At 47.1% G+C, this 23,687-nt stretch overlaps 2 protein-coding genes across 9 annotated transcripts in view; both read right to left on the bottom strand.

Moving 5' to 3' along the window:
- The window catches only part of LOC132475787 (collagen alpha-3(VI) chain-like), a 79,785-nt gene that overhangs the window by 34,604 nt on the left and 21,494 nt on the right, over positions 1-23,687 (bottom strand). For 3 of the 6 annotated variants that reach the window (XM_060077094.1, XM_060077097.1, XM_060077100.1), the window contains 6 exons: positions 23,032-23,619; positions 22,188-22,787; positions 21,365-21,961; positions 20,625-21,224; positions 19,746-20,345; positions 18,840-19,514 (listed from right to left, as the gene is read on the bottom strand). The exons of the other annotated variants lie outside the window; for them this stretch is intronic. In XM_060077094.1, coding sequence (XP_059933077.1) covers positions 18,853-19,514; positions 19,746-20,345; positions 20,625-21,224; positions 21,365-21,961; positions 22,188-22,787; positions 23,032-23,619 — 3,647 coding nt within the window. In that variant the 3' untranslated portion in view covers positions 18,840-18,852. Of the gene's footprint in view, positions 1-18,839; positions 19,515-19,745; positions 20,346-20,624; positions 21,225-21,364; positions 21,962-22,187; positions 22,788-23,031; positions 23,620-23,687 lie in introns of those variants that run through there. 6 annotated transcript variants of the gene reach the window in all.
- Positions 106-18,700, bottom strand: LOC132475786 (uncharacterized). Of its 3 annotated transcripts, XM_060077090.1 has the most exons (23): positions 18,178-18,700; positions 17,299-17,898; positions 16,471-17,067; positions 15,731-16,330; positions 14,852-15,451; positions 14,024-14,620; positions 13,284-13,883; positions 12,405-13,004; positions 11,577-12,173; positions 10,837-11,436; positions 9,958-10,557; positions 9,130-9,726; positions 8,390-8,989; positions 7,511-8,110; positions 6,683-7,279; positions 5,943-6,542; positions 5,064-5,663; positions 4,236-4,832; positions 3,496-4,095; positions 2,617-3,216; positions 1,789-2,385; positions 1,049-1,648; positions 106-769 (listed from the first exon to the last, which is right to left on the bottom strand). In XM_060077090.1, exons 1-23 carry the CDS (start codon positions 18,698-18,700, stop codon positions 114-116), a joined length of 13,758 nt encoding a protein of 4,585 aa, XP_059933073.1. In that variant the 3' UTR covers positions 106-113. The 3 variants fall into 3 exon arrangements, with proteins under 3 accessions (XP_059933073.1, XP_059933075.1, XP_059933074.1); XM_060077092.1 differs by lacking the exons at positions 17,299-17,898; positions 18,178-18,700 and having other exon boundaries at positions 16,471-17,199; XM_060077091.1 differs by lacking the exon at positions 106-769 and having other exon boundaries at positions 1,516-2,385.

Below are 23,687 nucleotides of genomic sequence, written 5' to 3'. Positions count from 1 at the left end.
TTGATTGTGCACGACTGCAAATGCCTACGTTTGGCTACTATGTGTGATTAAGCATGCCACCTTTTCCATTTTGAGCACATGGTTGACATAGCTGATATAGCTTCAGGTTATCCCTAAAATACGTCATTTAAAATGACACCACTACAAATGGCCACCCTTGGAAACATACCTAAAACTGTGGGAGATTCAGGAGTTACAACAATGACCACTGATTCCATTGAGGACTGCAGTTGTTGTTGGACACTGGGAAGGTCAGTAAAATCAGACACAGACAGAGCCTTATTGGGACCATGGGATATCTTCTGCAGTTCTCCGCTATCAGAGCCACTGGTTCCAATGGCAAGGGTAAAGACCCCCAGCTCCTTCAGAGCGGTGGCTGCTGCGTCAACACTGTCATAAGACTTTCCACCGCATAGGACTATGAGCATCTGCGGAACTCCTTCCAGACGCCTACTTCCAGCCGAGGCAGTGAAGACATTATCCCTCAAGTATTGGAGCGCTGCTCCAGTGTTAAGTGGTCTTCCGCCCTTGTGCCTCAAACCCCTGACATTAGCAACGACGTCGCCTTGTGTTTTGTACGTGTTTAGATAGAATTGGACAGCTGGATCACTGCTGTACTGAACAACTGAGACTCGATCTCTGTCGCCATCCACATTGAGCGTCTCTACGACTTTCTGCACAAAGTCACGCATTGCTGGGAATCCAGTTCGGGTGCCATGAGATCCATCCAGCAAGAACACAACATCCCTTTTGGGCAGGCTGTGCTCAACTAGAAAATAATAATAGTAGACAAAGATTAGGGGGCTGTATTTACACATGTGTTGGGAAAGGCGCATACAGAAGCTCATCCAATCTATTAGCATTTCTTAAGATATATAGGCTACTGCCTTAAACCCTGTTATGAAAGATGTCTAACTTCAGCCTCATCAAACATTGCTTGAGCTATAAACTTGGGAACAATTACATTAGCTAGCAAGACATGCATCTGGCGTCATGAAAGGCCCATTTGAATGTTCTAATGGCCTTCTGGGGACGATTAATAGCTCACCGATTACAGTTGGCGTCATTGGTGTGGCCCTAACTGTGACTGTGCTGATGGCAGAGGACAGTTGCTCTTGTATGTTGGGGAGGTCACTGAAGTCGGACACTGACAAAGCATAATTTGGCTTAGAGGAGATCTTTTGCAGTTGTCCATGGTCAGAGTTCCTTGTTCCAATTCCAAGGACAGTGATTCCAAGCTGCTTAAGAGCAGACGCTGGTGTATCTACAGTGTCAGAAGACCTTCCACCATTTACAAGGATCAACAACTGTGGAACCCCTTCTTGGCGCCTGCTGCCGGAAGAGGCTGTAAACACGTTGTCTCTGACATACTGGAGGGCTGCCCCGGTGTTGACGGGCCTGCCTCCTTTGTGCCTAAGCCCGCTGACCATGTCAAGAATATCTTCCTTTGTGTTATATGTGTTCAGATAGAAATTGGCCTCTGCATCTCCGCTGTACTGGGCAACAGACACACGGTCGTTGTTTTCTCCCACATTCAGTTTCTCCACCACCGTGTGAATAAAATCACGCATGGCAGGGAATCCATTCCTTGTGCCATCAGAGCCATCCAGAAGAAATACCACATCCCTTTTTGGAGTTCTCTGGTCAACTGGGAGAATGTGAAAAACAGAACATTGATGCTAAAGTTGAAAGCGGCATGCAAGCATTGGCCTTTGTGTTGACATTACGTGCAGGAAGGCACCAAAAGGTACAACATGATTTGCGTTGAAATTAGCAACAGTGTCTTACCTCTCACTGTAGGGGTCATTGGTTTAACCCCAACAACTACATGGCTAAGAGAGGAGGCGAATGGATGCTGGACGTTTGGGAGGTCAGAGAAGTCAGACACAGACTGGGCATAACTAGGATCAGAGGCGATTCTTTGAACCTCTGTGCTAGAATTTCTAGTTCCGATGCCTAGAATTAAGACCCCGTTGTCTTTGAGGGCAGACGCCGGTATGTCTACGTTGTCACTAGATCGCCCTCCACTCAGCACAATCAGTAGCTGAGGAATGCCCTCTTGCCTCCTACTTCCAGAGGCCGCCGTAAACACGTTGTCTCGGACATACTTGAGGGCTGACCCAGTGTTGAGGGGTCTTCCCCCTCTGTGTCTGAGTCCTCTGACCGTGTCAAGAATATCGTCCTTTGTGGTGTATGTGTTCAGATAGAAGTGGGCCTCTGCGTCTCTGCCGTACTGGACAACTGACACACGGTCGTTGTTTTCGCCCACATTAAGTTGCTCCACCATTCTCTGAACAAAATCACGCATGGCAGCGAATCCATTCCTTGTGTTATCAGAGCCATCCAGAAGGAATACTACATCCTTCCCGGCAACCTCATGGTCAACTGAGCAAACGTAGAAAAACAAAACATCGATGAGCAAGGGACATTTGTTTTGGGGACAGACATTGATTGTGCACGACTGCAAATGCCTACGTTTGGCTACTATGTGTGATTAAGCATGCCACCTTTTCCATTTTGAGCACATGGTTAACATAGCTGATATAGCTTCAGGTAATCCCAAAAATACGTCATTTAAAATGACACCACTACAAATGGCCACCCTTGGAAACATACCTAAAACTGTGGGAGATTCTGGAGTCACAACAATGACCACTGATTCCATTGAGGTCTGCAGTTGTTGTTGGACACTGGGAAGGTCAGTAAAATCAGACACAGACAGAGCCTTATTGGGACCATGGGATATCTTCTGCAGTTCTCTGCTATCAGAGCCACTGGTTCCAATGGCAAGGGTAAAGACCCCCAGCTCCTTCAGAGCGGTGGCTGCTGCGTCAACACTGTCATAGGACTTTCCACCGCATAGGACTATGAGCATCTGCGGAACTCCTTCCAGACGCCTACTTCCAGCCGAGGCAGTGAAGACATTATCCCTCAAGTATTGGAGCGCTGCTCCAGTGTTAAGTGGACTTCCGCCCTTGTGCCTCAAACCCCTGACATTAGCAACGACGTCGCCCTGTGTTTTGTACGTGTTTAGATAGAATTGGACAGCTGGATCACTGCTGTACTGAACAACTGAGACTCGATCTCTGTCGCCATCCACATTGAGCGTCTCTACGACTTTCTGCACAAAGTCACGCATTGCTGGGAATCCAGTTCGGGTGCCATGAGATCCATCCAGCAAGAACACAACATCCCTTTTGGGCAGGCTGTGCTCAACTAGAAAATAATAATAGTAGACAAAGATTAGGGGGCTGTATTTACACATGTGTTGGGAAAGGCGCAAACAGAAGCTCATCCAATCTATTAGCATTTCTTAAGATATATAGGCTACTGCCTTAAACCCTGTTATGAAAGATGTCTAACTTCAGCCTTATCAAACATTTCTTGAGCTAAAAACTTGGGAACAATTACATGAGCTAGCAAGACATGCATCTGGCGTCATAAAAGGCCCATTTGAATGTTCTAATGGCCTTCTGGAGACGATTAATAGCTCACCGATTACAGTTGGCGTCATTGGTGTGGCCCTAACTGTGACTGTGCTGATGGCAGAGGACAGTTGCTCTTGTATGTTGGGGAGGTCACTGAAGTCGGACACTGACAAAGCATAATTTGGCTTAGAGGAGATCTTTTGCAGTTGTCCATGGTCAGAGTTCCTTGTTCCAATTCCAAGGACAGTGATTCCAAGCTGCTTAAGAGCAGACGCTGGTGTATCTACAGTGTCAGAAGACCTTCCACCATTTACAAGGATCAACAACTGTGGAACCCCTTCTTGGCGCCTGCTGCCGGAAGAGGCTGTAAACACGTTGTCTCTGACATACTGGAGGGCTGCCCCGGTGTTGACGGGCCTGCCTCCTTTGTGCCTAAGCCCGCTGACCATGTCAAGAATATCTTCCTTTGTGTTATATGTGTTCAGATAGAAATTGGCCTCTGCATCTCCGCTGTACTGGGCAACAGACACACGGTCGTTGTTTTCTCCCACATTCAGTTTCTCCACCACCGTGTGAATAAAATCACGCATGGCAGGGAATCCATTCCTTGTGCCATCAGAGCCATCCAGAAGAAATACCACATCCCTTTTTGGAGTTCTCTGGTCAACTGGGAGAATGTGAAAAACAGAACATTGATGCTAAAGTTGAAAGCGGCATGCAAGCATTGGCCTTTGTGTTGACATTACGTGCAGGAAGGCACCAAAAGGTACAACATGATTTGCGTTGAAATTAGCAACAGTGTCTTACCTCTCACTGTAGGGGTCATTGGTTTAACCCCAACAACTACATGGCTAAGAGAGGAGGCGAATGGATGCTGGACGTTTGGGAGGTCAGAGAAGTCAGACACAGACTGGGCATAACTAGGATCAGAGGCGATTCTTTGAACCTCTGTGCTAGAATTTCTAGTTCCGATGCCTAGAATTAAGACCCCGTTGTCTTTGAGGGCAGACGCCGGTATGTCTACGTTGTCACTAGATCGCCCTCCACTCAGCACAATCAGTAGCTGAGGAATGCCCTCTTGCCTCCTACTTCCAGAGGCCGCCGTAAACACGTTGTCTCGGACATACTTGAGGGCTGACCCAGTGTTGAGGGGTCTTCCCCCTCTGTGTCTGAGTCCTCTGACCGTGTCAAGAATATCGTCCTTTGTGGTGTATGTGTTCAGATAGAAGTGGGCCTCTGCGTCTCTGCCGTACTGGACAACTGACACACGGTCGTTGTTTTCGCCCACATTAAGTTGCTCCACCATTCTCTGAACAAAATCACGCATGGCAGCGAATCCATTCCTTGTGTTATCAGAGCCATCCAGAAGGAATACTACATCCTTCCCGGCAACCTCATGGTCAACTGAGCAAACGTAGAAAAACAAAACATCGATGAGCAAGGGACATTTGTTTTGGGGACAGACATTGATTGTGCACGACTGCAAATGCCTACGTTTGGCTACTATGTGTGATTAAGCATGCCACCTTTTCCATTTTGAGCACATGGTTAACATAGCTGATATAGCTTCAGGTAATCCCAAAAATACGTCATTTAAAATGACACCACTACAAATGGCCACCCTTGGAAACATACCTAAAACTGTGGGAGATTCTGGAGTCACAACAATGACCACTGATTCCATTGAGGTCTGCAGTTGTTGTTGGACACTGGGAAGGTCAGTAAAATCAGACACAGACAGAGCCTTATTGGGACCATGGGATATCTTCTGCAGTTCTCTGCTATCAGAGCCACTGGTTCCAATGGCAAGGGTAAAGACCCCCAGCTCCTTCAGAGCGGTGGCTGCTGCGTCAACACTGTCATAGGACTTTCCACCGCATAGGACTATGAGCATCTGCGGAACTCCTTCCAGACGCCTACTTCCAGCCGAGGCAGTGAAGACATTATCCCTCAAGTATTGGAGCGCTGCTCCAGTGTTAAGTGGACTTCCGCCCTTGTGCCTCAAACCCCTGACATTAGCAACGACGTCGCCCTGTGTTTTGTACGTGTTTAGATAGAATTGGACAGCTGGATCACTGCTGTACTGAACAACTGAGACTCGATCTCTGTCGCCATCCACATTGAGCGTCTCTACGACTTTCTGCACAAAGTCACGCATTGCTGGGAATCCAGTTCGGGTGCCATGAGATCCATCCAGCAAGAACACAACATCCCTTTTGGGCAGGCTGTGCTCAACTAGAAAATAATAATAGTAGACAAAGATTAGGGGGCTGTATTTACACATGTGTTGGGAAAGGCGCAAACAGAAGCTCATCCAATCTATTAGCATTTCTTAAGATATATAGGCTACTGCCTTAAACCCTGTTATGAAAGATGTCTAACTTCAGCCTTATCAAACATTTCTTGAGCTAAAAACTTGGGAACAATTACATGAGCTAGCAAGACATGCATCTGGCGTCATAAAAGGCCCATTTGAATGTTCTAATGGCCTTCTGGAGACGATTAATAGCTCACCGATTACAGTTGGCGTCATTGGTGTGGCCCTAACTGTGACTGTGCTGATGGCAGAGGACAGTTGCTCTTGTATGTTGGGGAGGTCACTGAAGTCGGACACTGACAAAGCATAATTTGGCTTAGAGGAGATCTTTTGCAGTTGTCCATGGTCAGAGTTCCTTGTTCCAATTCCAAGGACAGTGATTCCAAGCTGCTTAAGAGCAGACGCTGGTGTATCTACAGTGTCAGAAGACCTTCCACCATTTACAAGGATCAACAACTGTGGAACCCCTTCTTGGCGCCTGCTGCCGGAAGAGGCTGTAAACACGTTGTCTCTGACATACTGGAGGGCTGCCCCGGTGTTGACGGGCCTGCCTCCTTTGTGCCTAAGCCCGCTGACCATGTCAAGAATATCTTCCTTTGTGTTATATGTGTTCAGATAGAAATTGGCCTCTGCATCTCCGCTGTACTGGGCAACAGACACACGGTCGTTGTTTTCTCCCACATTCAGTTTCTCCACCACCGTGTGAATAAAATCACGCATGGCAGGGAATCCATTCCTTGTGCCATCAGAGCCATCCAGAAGAAATACCACATCCCTTTTTGGAGTTCTCTGGTCAACTGGGAGAATGTGAAAAACAGAACATTGATGCTAAAGTTGAAAGCGGCATGCAAGCATTGGCCTTTGTGTTGACATTACGTGCAGGAAGGCACCAAAAGGTACAACATGATTTGCGTTGAAATTAGCAACAGTGTCTTACCTCTCACTGTAGGGGTCATTGGTTTAACCCCAACAACTACATGGCTAAGAGAGGAGGCGAATGGATGCTGGACGTTTGGGAGGTCAGAGAAGTCAGACACAGACTGGGCATAACTAGGATCAGAGGCGATTCTTTGAACCTCTGTGCTAGAATTTCTAGTTCCGATGCCTAGAATTAAGACCCCGTTGTCTTTGAGGGCAGACGCCGGTATGTCTACGTTGTCACTAGATCGCCCTCCACTCAGCACAATCAGTAGCTGAGGAATGCCCTCTTGCCTCCTACTTCCAGAGGCCGCCGTAAACACGTTGTCTCGGACATACTTGAGGGCTGACCCAGTGTTGAGGGGTCTTCCCCCTCTGTGTCTGAGTCCTCTGACCGTGTCAAGAATATCGTCCTTTGTGGTGTATGTGTTCAGATAGAAGTGGGCCTCTGCGTCTCTGCCGTACTGGACAACTGACACACGGTCGTTGTTTTCGCCCACATTAAGTTGCTCCACCATTCTCTGAACAAAATCACGCATGGCAGCGAATCCATTCCTTGTGTTATCAGAGCCATCCAGAAGGAATACTACATCCTTCCCGGCAACCTCATGGTCAACTGAGCAAACGTAGAAAAACAAAACATCGATGAGCAAGGGACATTTGTTTTGGGGACAGACATTGATTGTGCACGACTGCAAATGCCTACGTTTGGCTACTATGTGTGATTAAGCATGCCACCTTTTCCATTTTGAGCACATGGTTAACATAGCTGATATAGCTTCAGGTAATCCCAAAAATACGTCATTTAAAATGACACCACTACAAATGGCCACCCTTGGAAACATACCTAAAACTGTGGGAGATTCTGGAGTCACAACAATGACCACTGATTCCATTGAGGTCTGCAGTTGTTGTTGGACACTGGGAAGGTCAGTAAAATCAGACACAGACAGAGCCTTATTGGGACCATGGGATATCTTCTGCAGTTCTCTGCTATCAGAGCCACTGGTTCCAATGGCAAGGGTAAAGACCCCCAGCTCCTTCAGAGCGGTGGCTGCTGCGTCAACACTGTCATAGGACTTTCCACCGCATAGGACTATGAGCATCTGCGGAACTCCTTCCAGACGCCTACTTCCAGCCGAGGCAGTGAAGACATTATCCCTCAAGTATTGGAGCGCTGCTCCAGTGTTAAGTGGACTTCCGCCCTTGTGCCTCAAACCCCTGACATTAGCAACGACGTCGCCCTGTGTTTTGTACGTGTTTAGATAGAATTGGACAGCTGGATCACTGCTGTACTGAACAACTGAGACTCGATCTCTGTCGCCATCCACATTGAGCGTCTCTACGACTTTCTGCACAAAGTCACGCATTGCTGGGAATCCAGTTCGGGTGCCATGAGATCCATCCAGCAAGAACACAACATCCCTTTTGGGCAGGCTGTGCTCAACTAGAAAATAATAATAGTAGACAAAGATTAGGGGGCTGTATTTACACATGTGTTGGGAAAGGCGCAAACAGAAGCTCATCCAATCTATTAGCATTTCTTAAGATATATAGGCTACTGCCTTAAACCCTGTTATGAAAGATGTCTAACTTCAGCCTTATCAAACATTTCTTGAGCTAAAAACTTGGGAACAATTACATGAGCTAGCAAGACATGCATCTGGCGTCATAAAAGGCCCATTTGAATGTTCTAATGGCCTTCTGGAGACGATTAATAGCTCACCGATTACAGTTGGCGTCATTGGTGTGGCCCTAACTGTGACTGTGCTGATGGCAGAGGACAGTTGCTCTTGTATGTTGGGGAGGTCACTGAAGTCGGACACTGACAAAGCATAATTTGGCTTAGAGGAGATCTTTTGCAGTTGTCCATGGTCAGAGTTCCTTGTTCCAATTCCAAGGACAGTGATTCCAAGCTGCTTAAGAGCAGACGCTGGTGTATCTACAGTGTCAGAAGACCTTCCACCATTTACAAGGATCAACAACTGTGGAACCCCTTCTTGGCGCCTGCTGCCGGAAGAGGCTGTAAACACGTTGTCTCTGACATACTGGAGGGCTGCCCCGGTGTTGACGGGCCTGCCTCCTTTGTGCCTAAGCCCGCTGACCATGTCAAGAATATCTTCCTTTGTGTTATATGTGTTCAGATAGAAATTGGCCTCTGCATCTCCGCTGTACTGGGCAACAGACACACGGTCGTTGTTTTCTCCCACATTCAGTTTCTCCACCACCGTGTGAATAAAATCACGCATGGCAGGGAATCCATTCCTTGTGCCATCAGAGCCATCCAGAAGAAATACCACATCCCTTTTTGGAGTTCTCTGGTCAACTGGGAGAATGTGAAAAACAGAACATTGATGCTAAAGTTGAAAGCGGCATGCAAGCATTGGCCTTTGTGTTGACATTACGTGCAGGAAGGCACCAAAAGGTACAACATGATTTGCGTTGAAATTAGCAACAGTGTCTTACCTCTCACTGTAGGGGTCATTGGTTTAACCCCAACAACTACATGGCTAAGAGAGGAGGCGAATGGATGCTGGACGTTTGGGAGGTCAGAGAAGTCAGACACAGACTGGGCATAACTAGGATCAGAGGCGATTCTTTGAACCTCTGTGCTAGAATTTCTAGTTCCGATGCCTAGAATTAAGACCCCGTTGTCTTTGAGGGCAGACGCCGGTATGTCTACGTTGTCACTAGATCGCCCTCCACTCAGCACAATCAGTAGCTGAGGAATGCCCTCTTGCCTCCTACTTCCAGAGGCCGCCGTAAACACGTTGTCTCGGACATACTTGAGGGCTGACCCGGTGTTGAGGGGTCTTCCCCCTCTGTGTCTGAGTCCTCTGACCGTGTCAAGAATATCGTCCTTTGTGGTGTATGTGTTCAGATAGAAGTGGGCCTCTGCGTCTCTGCCGTACTGGACAACTGACACACGGTCGTTGTTTTCGCCCACATTAAGTTGCTCCACCATTCTCTGAACAAAATCACGCATGGCAGCGAATCCATTCCTTGTGTTATCAGAGCCATCCAGAAGGAATACTACATCCTTCCCGGCAACCTCATGGTCAACTGAGCAAACGTAGAAAAACAAAACATCGATGAGCAAGGGACATTTGTTTTGGGGACAGACATTGATTGTGCACGACTGCAAATGCCTACGTTTGGCTACTATGTGTGATTAAGCATGCCACCTTTTCCATTTTGAGCACATGGTTAACATAGCTGATATAGCTTCAGGTAATCCCAAAAATACGTCATTTAAAATGACACCGCTACAAATGGCCACCCTTGGAAACATACCTAAAACTGTGGGAGATTCTGGAGTCACAACAATGACCACTGATTCCATTGAGGTCTGCAGTTGTTGTTGGACACTGGGAAGGTCAGTAAAATCAGACACAGACAGAGCCTTATTGGGACCATGGGATATCTTCTGCAGTTCTCTGCTATCAGAGCCACTGGTTCCAATGGCAAGGGTAAAGACCCCCAGCTCCTTCAGAGCGGTGGCTGCTGCGTCAACACTGTCATAGGACTTTCCACCGCATAGGACTATGAGCATCTGCGGAACTCCTTCCAGACGCCTACTTCCAGCCGAGGCAGTGAAGACATTATCCCTCAAGTATTGGAGCGCTGCTCCAGTGTTAAGTGGACTTCCGCCCTTGTGCCTCAAACCCCTGACATTAGCAACGACGTCGCCCTGTGTTTTGTACGTGTTTAGATAGAATTGGACAGCTGGATCACTGCTGTACTGAACAACTGAGACTCGATCTCTGTCGCCATCCACATTGAGCGTCTCTACGACTTTCTGCACAAAGTCACGCATTGCTGGGAATCCAGTTCGGGTGCCATGAGATCCATCCAGCAAGAACACAACATCCCTTTTGGGCAGGCTGTGCTCAACTAGAAAATAATAATAGTAGACAAAGATTAGGGGGCTGTATTTACACATGTGTTGGGAAAGGCGCAAACAGAAGCTCATCCAATCTATTAGCATTTCTTAAGATATATAGGCTACTGCCTTAAACCCTGTTATGAAAGATGTCTAACTTCAGCCTTATCAAACATTTCTTGAGCTAAAAACTTGGGAACAATTACATGAGCTAGCAAGACATGCATCTGGCGTCATAAAAGGCCCATTTGAATGTTCTAATGGCCTTCTGGAGACGATTAATAGCTCACCGATTACAGTTGGCGTCATTGGTGTGGCCCTAACTGTGACTGTGCTGATGGCAGAGGACAGTTGCTCTTGTATGTTGGGGAGGTCACTGAAGTCGGACACTGACAAAGCATAATTTGGCTTAGAGGAGATCTTTTGCAGTTGTCCATGGTCAGAGTTCCTTGTTCCAATTCCAAGGACAGTGATTCCAAGCTGCTTAAGAGCAGACGCTGGTGTATCTACAGTGTCAGAAGACCTTCCACCATTTACAAGGATCAACAACTGTGGAACCCCTTCTTGGCGCCTGCTGCCGGAAGAGGCTGTAAACACGTTGTCTCTGACATACTGGAGGGCTGCCCCGGTGTTGACGGGCCTGCCTCCTTTGTGCCTAAGCCCGCTGACCATGTCAAGAATATCTTCCTTTGTGTTATATGTGTTCAGATAGAAATTGGCCTCTGCATCTCCGCTGTACTGGGCAACAGACACACGGTCGTTGTTTTCTCCCACATTCAGTTTCTCCACCACCGTGTGAATAAAATCACGCATGGCAGGGAATCCATTCCTTGTGCCATCAGAGCCATCCAGAAGAAATACCACATCCCTTTTTGGAGTTCTCTGGTCAACTGGGAGAATGTGAAAAACAGAACATTGATGCTAAAGTTGAAAGCGGCATGCAAGCATTGGCCTTTGTGTTGACATTACGTGCAGGAAGGCACCAAAAGGTACAACATGATTTGCGTTGAAATTAGCAACAGTGTCTTACCTCTCACTGTAGGGGTCATTGGTTTAACCCCAACAACTACATGGCTAAGAGAGGAGGCGAATGGATGCTGGACGTTTGGGAGGTCAGAGAAGTCAGACACAGACTGGGCATAACTAGGATCAGAGGCGATTCTTTGAACCTCTGTGCTAGAATTTCTAGTTCCGATGCCTAGAATTAAGACCCCGTTGTCTTTGAGGGCAGACGCCGGTATGTCTACGTTGTCACTAGATCGCCCTCCACTCAGCACAATCAGTAGCTGAGGAATGCCCTCTTGCCTCCTACTTCCAGAGGCCGCCGTAAACACGTTGTCTCGGACATACTTGAGGGCTGACCCAGTGTTGAGGGGTCTTCCCCCTCTGTGTCTGAGTCCTCTGACCGTGTCAAGAATATCGTCCTTTGTGGTGTATGTGTTCAGATAGAAGTGGGCCTCTGCGTCTCTGCCGTACTGGACAACTGACACACGGTCGTTGTTTTCGCCCACATTAAGTTGCTCCACCATTCTCTGAACAAAATCACGCATGGCAGCGAATCCATTCCTTGTGTTATCAGAGCCATCCAGAAGGAATACTACATCCTTCCCGGCAACCTCATGGTCAACTGAGCAAACGTAGAAAAACAAAACATCGATGAGCAAGGGACATTTGTTTTGGGGACAGACATTGATTGTGCACGACTGCAAATGCCTACGTTTGGCTACTATGTGTGATTAAGCATGCCACCTTTTCCATTTTGAGCACATGGTTAACATAGCTGATATAGCTTCAGGTAATCCCAAAAATACGTCATTTAAAATGACACCACTACAAATGGCCACCCTTGGAAACATACCTAAAACTGTGGGAGATTCTGGAGTCACAACAATGACCACTGATTCCATTGAGGTCTGCAGTTGTTGTTGGACACTGGGAAGGTCAGTAAAATCAGACACAGACAGAGCCTTATTGGGACCATGGGATATCTTCTGCAGTTCTCTGCTATCAGAGCCACTGGTTCCAATGGCAAGGGTAAAGACCCCCAGCTCCTTCAGAGCGGTGGCTGCTGCGTCAACACTGTCATAGGACTTTCCACCGCATAGGACTATGAGCATCTGCGGAACTCCTTCCAGACGCCTACTTCCAGCCGAGGCAGTGAAGACATTATCCCTCAAGTATTGGAGCGCTGCTCCAGTGTTAAGTGGACTTCCGCCCTTGTGCCTCAAACCCCTGACATTAGCAACGACGTCGCCCTGTGTTTTGTACGTGTTTAGATAGAATTGGACAGCTGGATCACTGCTGTACTGAACAACTGAGACTCGATCTCTGTCGCCATCCACATTGAGCGTCTCTACGACTTTCTGCACAAAGTCACGCATTGCTGGGAATCCAGTTCGGGTGCCATGAGATCCATCCAGCAAGAACACAACATCCCTTTTGGGCAGGCTGTGCTCAACTAGAAAATAATAATAGTAGACAAAGATTAGGGGGCTGTATTTACACATGTGTTGGGAAAGGCGCAAACAGAAGCTCATCCAATCTATTAGCATTTCTTAAGATATATAGGCTACTGCCTTAAACCCTGTTATGAAAGATGTCTAACTTCAGCCTTATCAAACATTTCTTGAGCTAAAAACTTGGGAACAATTACATGAGCTAGCAAGACATGCATCTGGCGTCATAAAAGGCCCATTTGAATGTTCTAATGGCCTTCTGGAGACGATTAATAGCTCACCGATTACAGTTGGCGTCATTGGTGTGGCCCTAACTGTGACTGTGCTGATGGCAGAGGACAGTTGCTCTTGTATGTTGGGGAGGTCACTGAAGTCGGACACTGACAAAGCATAATTTGGCTTAGAGGAGATCTTTTGCAGTTGTCCATGGTCAGAGTTCCTTGTTCCAATTCCAAGGACAGTGATTCCAAGCTGCTTAAGAGCAGACGCTGGTGTATCTACAGTGTCAGAAGACCTTCCACCATTTACAAGGATCAACAACTGTGGAACCCCTTCTTGGCGCCTGCTGCCGGAAGAGGCTGTAAACACGTTGTCTCTGACATACTGGAGGGCTGCCCCGGTGTTGACGGGCCTGCCTCCTTTGTGCCTAAGCCCGCTGACCATGTCAAGAATATCTTCCTTTGTGTTATATGTGTTCAGATAGAAATTGGCCTCTGCATCTCCGCTGTACTGGGCAACAGACACACGGTCGTTGTTTTCTCCCACATTCAGTTTCTCCACCACCGTGTGAATAAAATCACGCATGGCAGGGAATCCATTCCTTGTGCCATCAGAGCCATCCAGAAGAAATACCACATCCCTTTTTGGAGTTCTCTGGTCAACTGGGAGAATGTGAAAAACAGAACATTGATGCTAAAGTTGAAAGCGGCATGCAAGCATTGGCCTTTGTGTTGACATTACGTGCAGGAAGGCACCAAAAGGTACAACATGATTTGCGTTGAAATTAGCAACAGTGTCTTACCTCTCACTGTAGGGGTCATTGGTTTAACCCCAACAACTACATGGCTAAGAGAGGAGGCGAATGGATGCTGGACGTTTGGGAGGTCAGAGAAGTCAGACACAGACTGGGCATAACTAGGATCAGAGGCGATTCTTTGAACCTCTGTGCTAGAATTTCTAGTTCCGATGCCTAGAATTAAGACCCCGTTGTCTTTGAGGGCAGACGCCGGTATGTCTACGTTGTCACTAGATCGCCCTCCACTCAGCACAATCAGTAGCTGAGGAATGCCCTCTTGCCTCCTACTTCCAGAGGCCGCCGTAAACACGTTGTCTCGGACATACTTGAGGGCTGACCCAGTGTTGAGGGGTCTTCCCCCTCTGTGTCTGAGTCCTCTGACCGTGTCAAGAATATCGTCCTTTGTGGTGTATGTGTTCAGATAGAAGTGGGCCTCTGCGTCTCTGCCGTACTGGACAACTGACACACGGTCGTTGTTTTCGCCCACATTAAGTTGCTCCACCATTCTCTGAACAAAATCACGCATGGCAGCGAATCCATTCCTTGTGTTATCAGAGCCATCCAGAAGGAATACTACATCCTTCCCGGCAACCTCATGGTCAACTGAGCAAACGTAGAAAAACAAAACATCGATGAGCAAGGGACATTTGTTTTGGGGACAGACATTGATTGTGCACGACTGCAAATGCCTACGTTTGGCTACTATGTGTGATTAAGCATGCCACCTTTTCCATTTTGAGCACATGGTTAACATAGCTGATATAGCTTCAGGTAATCCCAAAAATACGTCATTTAAAATGACACCACTACAAATGGCCACCCTTGGAAACATACCTAAAACTGTGGGAGATTCTGGAGTCACAACAATGACCACTGATTCCATTGAGGTCTGCAGTTGTTGTTGGACACTGGGAAGGTCAGTAAAATCAGACACAGACAGAGCCTTATTGGGACCATGGGATATCTTCTGCAGTTCTCTGCTATCAGAGCCACTGGTTCCAATGGCAAGGGTAAAGACCCCCAGCTCCTTCAGAGCGGTGGCTGCTGCGTCAACACTGTCATAGGACTTTCCACCGCATAGGACTATGAGCATCTGCGGAACTCCTTCCAGACGCCTACTTCCAGCCGAGGCAGTGAAGACATTATCCCTCAAGTATTGGAGCGCTGCTCCAGTGTTAAGTGGACTTCCGCCCTTGTGCCTCAAACCCCTGACATTAGCAACGACGTCGCCCTGTGTTTTGTACGTGTTTAGATAGAATTGGACAGCTGGATCACTGCTGTACTGAACAACTGAGACTCGATCTCTGTCGCCATCCACATTGAGCGTCTCTACGACTTTCTGCACAAAGTCACGCATTGCTGGGAATCCAGTTCGGGTGCCATGAGATCCATCCAGCAAGAACACAACATCCCTTTTGGGCAGGCTGTGCTCAACTAGAAAATAATAATAGTAGACAAAGATTAGGGGGCTGTATTTACACATGTGTTGGGAAAGGCGCAAACAGAAGCTCATCCAATCTATTAGCATTTCTTAAGATATATAGGCTACTGCCTTAAACCCTGTTATGAAAGATGTCTAACTTCAGCCTTATCAAACATTTCTTGAGCTAAAAACTTGGGAACAATTACATGAGCTAGCAAGACATGCATCTGGCGTCATAAAAGGCCCATTTGAATGTTCTAATGGCCTTCTGGAGACGATTAATAGCTCACCGATTACAGTTGGCGTCATTGGTGTGGCCCTAACTGTGACTGTGCTGATGGCAGAGGACAGTTGCTCTTGTATGTTGGGGAGGTCACTGAAGTCGGACACTGACAAAGCATAATTTGGCTTAGAGGAGATCTTTTGCAGTTGTCCATGGTCAGAGTTCCTTGTTCCAATTCCAAGGACAGTGATTCCAAGCTGCTTAAGAGCAGACGCTGGTGTATCTACAGTGTCAGAAGACCTTCCACCATTTACAAGGATCAACAACTGTGGAACCCCTTCTTGGCGCCTGCTGCCGGAAGAGGCTGTAAACACGTTGTCTCTGACATACTGGAGGGCTGCCCCGGTGTTGACGGGCCTGCCTCCTTTGTGCCTAAGCCCGCTGACCATGTCAAGAATATCTTCCTTTGTGTTATATGTGTTCAGATAGAAATTGGCCTCTGCATCTCCGCTGTACTGGGCAACAGACACACGGTCGTTGTTTTCTCCCACATTCAGTTTCTCCACCACCGTGTGAATAAAATCACGCATGGCAGGGAATCCATTCCTTGTGCCATCAGAGCCATCCAGAAGAAATACCACATCCCTTTTTGGAGTTCTCTGGTCAACTGGGAGAATGTGAAAAACAGAACATTGATGCTAAAGTTGAAAGCGGCATGCAAGCATTGGCCTTTGTGTTGACATTACGTGCAGGAAGGCACCAAAAGGTACAACATGATTTGCGTTGAAATTAGCAACAGTGTCTTACCTCTCACTGTAGGGGTCATTGGTTTAACCCCAACAACTACATGGCTAAGAGAGGAGGCGAATGGATGCTGGACGTTTGGGAGGTCAGAGAAGTCAGACACAGACTGGGCATAACTAGGATCAGAGGCGATTCTTTGAACCTCTGTGCTAGAATTTCTAGTTCCGATGCCTAGAATTAAGACCCCGTTGTCTTTGAGGGCAGACGCCGGTATGTCTACGTTGTCACTAGATCGCCCTCCACTCAGCACAATCAGTAGCTGAGGAATGCCCTCTTGCCTCCTACTTCCAGAGGCCGCCGTAAACACGTTGTCTCGGACATACTTGAGGGCTGACCCGGTGTTGAGGGGTCTTCCCCCTCTGTGTCTGAGTCCTCTGACCGTGTCAAGAATATCGTCCTTTGTGGTGTATGTGTTCAGATAGAAGTGGGCCTCTGCGTCTCTGCCGTACTGGACAACTGACACACGGTCGTTGTTTTCGCCCACATTAAGTTGCTCCACCATTCTCTGAACAAAATCACGCATGGCAGCGAATCCATTCCTTGTGTTATCAGAGCCATCCAGAAGGAATACTACATCCTTCCCGGCAACCTCATGGTCAACTGAGCAAACGTAGAAAAACAAAACATCGATGAGCAAGGGACATTTGTTTTGGGGACAGACATTGATTGTGCACGACTGCAAATGCCTACGTTTGGCTACTATGTGTGATTAAGCATGCCACCTTTTCCATTTTGAGCACATGGTTAACATAGCTGATATAGCTTCAGGTAATCCCAAAAATACGTCATTTAAAATGACACCGCTACAAATGGCCACCCTTGGAAACATACCTAAAACTGTGGGAGATTCTGGAGTCACAACAATGACCACTGATTCCATTGAGGTCTGCAGTTGTTGTTGGACACTGGGAAGGTCAGTAAAATCAGACACAGACAGAGCCTTATTGGGACCATGGGATATCTTCTGCAGTTCTCTGCTATCAGAGCCACTGGTTCCAATGGCAAGGGTAAAGACCCCCAGCTCCTTCAGAGCGGTGGCTGCTGCGTCAACACTGTCATAGGACTTTCCACCGCATAGGACTATGAGCATCTGCGGAACTCCTTCCAGACGCCTACTTCCAGCCGAGGCAGTGAAGACATTATCCCTCAAGTATTGGAGCGCTGCTCCAGTGTTAAGTGGACTTCCGCCCTTGTGCCTCAAACCCCTGACATTAGCAACGACGTCGCCCTGTGTTTTGTACGTGTTTAGATAGAATTGGACAGCTGGATCACTGCTGTACTGAACAACTGAGACTCGATCTCTGTCGCCATCCACATTGAGCGTCTCTACGACTTTCTGCACAAAGTCACGCATTGCTGGGAATCCAGTTCGGGTGCCATGAGATCCATCCAGCAAGAACACAACATCCCTTTTGGGCAGGCTGTGCTCAACTAGAAAATAATAATAGTAGACAAAGATTAGGGGGCTGTATTTACACATGTGTTGGGAAAGGCGCAAACAGAAGCTCATCCAATCTATTAGCATTTCTTAAGATATATAGGCTACTGCCTTAAACCCTGTTATGAAAGATGTCTAACTTCAGCCTTATCAAACATTTCTTGAGCTAAAAACTTGGGAACAATTACATGAGCTAGCAAGACATGCATCTGGCGTCATAAAAGGCCCATTTGAATGTTCTAATGGCCTTCTGGAGACGATTAATAGCTCACCGATTACAGTTGGCGTCATTGGTGTGGCCCTAACTGTGACTGTGCTGATGGCAGAGGACAGTTGCTCTTGTATGTTGGGGAGGTCACTGAAGTCGGACACTGACAAAGCATAATTTGGCTTAGAGGAGATCTTTTGCAGTTGTCCATGGTCAGAGTTCCTTGTTCCAATTCCAAGGACAGTGATTCCAAGCTGCTTAAGAGCAGACGCTGGTGTATCTACAGTGTCAGAAGACCTTCCACCATTTACAAGGATCAACAACTGTGGAACCCCTTCTTGGCGCCTGCTGCCGGAAGAGGCTGTAAACACGTTGTCTCTGACATACTGGAGGGCTGCCCCGGTGTTGACGGGCCTGCCTCCTTTGTGCCTAAGCCCACTGACCATGTCAAGAATATCTTCCTTTGTGTTATATGTGTTCAGATAGAAATTGGCCTCTGCATCTCCGCTGTACTGGGCAACAGACACACGGTCGTTGTTTTCTCCCACATTCAGTTTCTCCACCACCGTGTGAATAAAATCACGCATGGCAGGGAATCCATTCCTTGTGCCATCAGAGCCATCCAGAAGAAATACCACATCCCTTTTTGGAGTTCTGTGGTCAACTGGGAGAATGTGAAAAACAGAACATTGATGCTAAAGTTGAAAGCGGCATGCAAGCATTGGCCTTTGTGTTGACATTACGTGCAGGAAGGCACCAAAAGGTACAACATGATTTGCGTTGAAATTAGCAACAGTGTCTTACCTCTCACTGTAGGGGTCATTGGTTTAACCCCAACAACTACATGGCTAAGAGAGGAGGCGAATGGATGCTGGACGTTTGGGAGGTCAGAGAAGTCAGACACAGACTGGGCATAACTAGGATCAGAGGCGATTCTTTGAACCTCTGTGCTAGAATTTCTAGTTCCGATGCCTAGAATTAAGACCCCGTTGTCTTTGAGGGCAGACGCCGGTATGTCTACGTTGTCACTAGATCGCCCTCCACTCAGCACAATCAGTAGCTGAGGAATGCCCTCTTGCCTCCTACTTCCAGAGGCCGCCGTAAACACGTTGTCTCGGACATACTTGAGGGCTGACCCAGTGTTGAGGGGTCTTCCCCCTCTGTGTCTGAGTCCTCTGACCGTGTCAAGAATATCGTCCTTTGTGGTGTATGTGTTCAGATAGAAGTGGGCCTCTGCGTCTCTGCCGTACTGGACAACTGACACATGGTCGTTGTTTTCGCCCACATTAAGTTGCTCCACCATTCTCTGAACAAAATCACGCATGGCAGCGAATCCATTCCTTGTGTTATCAGAGCCATCCAGAAGGAATACTACATCCTTCCCGGCAACCTCATGGTCAACTGAACAAAAGTAGAAAAACAAAACATCGATGAGCAAGGGACATTTGTTTTGGGGACAGACATTGATTGAGCACGACAGCAAATGCCTACGTTTGGCTACTATGTGTGATTAAGCATGCCACCTTTTCCCTTTTGAGCACATGGTTGACATAGCTGATATAGCTTCAGGTTATCCCTAAAATACATCATTTAATCAGACACCATTACAAATGGCCACGCTTGGGAACATACCTAAAACTGTGGGAGATTCTGGTGTTACAACAATGACCACTGATTCCATTGAAGACTGCAGTTGCGGTTGGACACTGGGAAGGTCAGTAAAATCAGACACAGACAGAGCCTGATTGGGACCATGGGATATCTTCTGCAGTTCTCTGCTATCAGAGCCACTGGTTCCAATGGCAAGGGTAAAGACCCCCAGCTCCTTCAGAGCGGTGGCTGCTGCGTCAACACTGTCATAGGACTTTCCACCGCATAGGACTATGAGCATCTGTGGAACTCCTTCCAGACGCCTACTTCCAGCCGAGGCAGTGAAGACATTATCCCTCAAGTATTGGAGCGCTGCTCCAGTGTTAAGTGGTCTTCCGCCCTTGTGCCTCAAACCCCTGACATTAGCAACAATGTCGCCCTGTGTTTTGTATGTGTTTAGATAGAATTGGACGTCTGGATCACTGCTGTACTGAACAACTGAGACTCGATCTCTGTTGCCATCCACATTGAGCGTCTCTACGACTTTCTGCACAAAGTCACGCATTGCTGGGAATCCAGTTTGGGTGCCATGAGATCCATCCAGCAAGAACACAACATCCCTTTTGGGCAGGCTGTGCTCAACTAGAAAATAATAATAGTAGACAAAGATTAGGGGGCTGTATTTACACATGTGTTGGGAAAGGCGGAAACAGAAGCTAATCCATTCTATTAGCATTTTTTAAAATATATAGGCTTCTGCCTTAAACCCTGTTATAAAAGATGTCTAACCTCAGCCTTATCAAACATTGCTTGAGCTAAAAACTTGGGAACAATCACATGAGCTAGCAAGACATGCATCTGGCGTCTTAAAAGGCCCATTTGAATGGTCTAATGGCCTTCTGGAGACGATTAATAGCTCACCGATTACAGTTGGCGTCATTGGTGTGGCCCTAACTGTGACTGTGCTGATGGCAGAGGACAGTTGCTCTTGTATGTTGGGCAGGTCACTGAAGTCGGACACTGACAAAGCATAATTTGGCTTAGAGGAGATCTTTTGCAGTTGTCCATGGTCAGAGTTCCTTGTTCCAATTCCAAGGACAGTGATTCCAAGCTGCTTAAGAGCAGACGCTGGTGTATCTACAGTGTCAGAAGACCTTCCACCATTTACAAGGATCAACAACTGCGGAACCCCTTCTTGGCGCCTGCTGCCGGAAGAGGCTGTAAACACGTTGTCTCTGACATACTGGAGGGCTGCCCCGGTGTTGACGGGCCTGCCTCCTTTGTGCCTAAGCCCGCTGACCATGTCAAGAATATCTTCCTTTGTGTTATATGTGTTCAGATAGAAATTGGCCTCTGCATCTCCGCTGTACTGGGCAACAGACACACGGTCGTTGTTTTCTCCCACATTCAGTTTCTCCACCACCGTGTGAATAAAATCACGCATGGCAGGGAATCCATTCCTTGTGCCATCAGAGCCATCCAGAAGAAATACCACATCCCTTTTTGGAGTTCTCTGGTCAACTGGGAGAATGTGAAAAACAGAACATTGATGCTAAAGTTGAAAGCGGCATGCAAGCATTGGCCTTTGTGCTGACATTACGTGCAGGAAGGCACCAAAAGGTACAACATGATTTGCGTTGAAATTAGCAACAGTGTCTTACCTCTCACTGTAGGGGTCATTGGTTTAACCCCAACAACTACATGGCTAAGAGAGGAGGCGAATGGATGCTGGACGTTTGGGAGGTCAGAGAAGTCAGACACAGACTGGGCATAACTAGGATCGGAGGCGATTCTTTGAACCTCTGTGCTAGAATTTCTAGTTCCGATGCCTAGAATTAAGACCCCGTTGTCTTTGAGGGCAGACGCCGGTATGTCTACGTTGTCACTAGATCGCCCTCCACTCAGCACAATCAGTAGCTGAGGAATGCCCTCTTGCCTCCTACTTCCAGAGGCCGCCGTAAACACGTTGTCTCGGACATACTTGAGGGCTGAACCGGTGTTGAGGGGTCTTCCCCCTCTGTGTATGAGTCCTCTGACCGTGTCAAGAATATCGTCCTTTGTGGTGTATGTGTTCAGATAGAAGTGGGCCTCTGCGTCTCTGCCGTACTGGACAACTGACACACGGTCGTTGTTTTCGCCCACATTAAGTTCCTCCACCATTCTCTGAACAAAATCACGCATGGCAGCAAATCCATTCCTTGTGTTATCAGAGCCATCCAGAAGGAATACTACATCCTTCCCGGCAACCTCATGGTCAACTGAGCAAACGTACAAAGACATTGATGAGCAAGGGACATTTGTTTTGGGGACAGACATTGATTGTGCACGACTGCAAATGCCTACGTTTGGCTACTATGTGTGATTAAGCATGCCACCTTTTCCCTTTTGAGCACATGGTTGACATAGCTGATATAGCTTCAGGTTATCCCTAAAATACATCATTTAATCTGACACCACAACAAATGGCCACGCTTGGGAACATACCTAAAACTGTGGGAGATTCTGGAGTTACAACAATGACCACTGATTCCATTGAGGACTGCAGTTGCTGTTGGACACTGGGAAGGTCAGTAAAATCAGACACAGACAGAGCCTGATTGGGACCATGGGATATCTTCTGCAGTTCTCTGCTATCAGAGCCACTGGTTCCAATGGCAAGGGTAAAGACCCCCAGCTCCTTCAGAGCGGTGGCTGCTGCGTCAACGCTGTCAAAGGACCTTCCACCGCTGAGGACTATGAGCATCTGTGGAACTCCTTCCAGACGCCTACTTCCAGCCGAGGCAGTGAAGACATTATCCCTCAAGTATTGGAGCGCTGCTCCAGTGTTAAGTGGTCTTCCGCCCTTGTGCCTCAAGCCCCTGACATTAGCAATGACGTCGCCCTGTGTTTTGTACGTGTTTAGATAGAATTGGACAGCTGGATCACTGCTGTACTGAACAACTGCGACTCGATCTCGGTCGTCATCCACATTGAGCGTCTCTACGACTTTCTGCACAAAGTCACGCATTGCTGGGAATCCAGTTCGGGTGCCATGAGATCCATCCAGCAAGAACACAACATCCCTTTTGGCCAGGCTGCCCTCAACTTGAAAACATGAATAATAAACATTGATCAGGGGGACTGTATTTGCAGTAGTTATTTGAAAAGCACAAAGAGGAGCTTAACATATCAATGGCATAATTTTTTTGTATCCGTCAAATTTTGTAATATATGAATTTAGGCTTAAATTAATTAATCCAGAAGGAATACATTATCTTTTCTAGAATCTGTTTTCATATGAATAGAATTTGTTGATAATAGTAGATCATTCAAACTGTTAGTATCTTACCAGATGCAGTTTCCTTTTGACTACTGATTCTCCTCATGTGAGTCACCAATGTGTGTTGAATGCTGTCAAAATTTGCAAAGTCAGAGACTAGGAAAGCATAGTTTGGATCCGAAGAAATTCCCTGCAATTCAACCACGTTTGTCATCCTTGATCCAATGGCAAATGTAATAACACCACCAGCCTTCAGAGCAACTGATGGTCCTCGAGGAGAATCTCTTGATCTGCCACCAGAAATAAGGACAAGTATCTGTTTTGCTCCCTCATGTTTTCGGCTTCCAGCTTTTGAAACAAATATATTGTTTCTTACAAACTCTAGAGCAGTTCCAATGTATTGTGCCGTTCCTCCTTTTTGCTTAAGGTTTGTTATGTGTGTCATGACTTCATCTCTATTTTGGTAAGTATTCAGGTTGAAGTTAACTTCTGCATTGTTACTATATTGTACAATAGCAACTTGATCCTTCCCCTTTTCCAGGTCAAGGCCTCTCACCAATTCGGCAACAAAATCAAGCATAGATGTAAATCTATCCTTATTGTCGTCAGACCCATCAAGAAGGAAAACGATATCCCTTTTCACACTTGGACCTGAAACTAAGATACCACAATTAATTGTATTTTTCAAATGACATAAATGCCCAGCTAACAAAAAAGTAAAACAA

Source organism: Gadus macrocephalus, chromosome 17, assembly GCF_031168955.1.
Source record: "Gadus macrocephalus chromosome 17, ASM3116895v1".
NCBI classification, from domain to species: Eukaryota; Metazoa; Chordata; class Actinopteri; order Gadiformes; family Gadidae; genus Gadus; species Gadus macrocephalus.
This window is presented reverse-complemented; position numbering and strand designations above follow the sequence as displayed.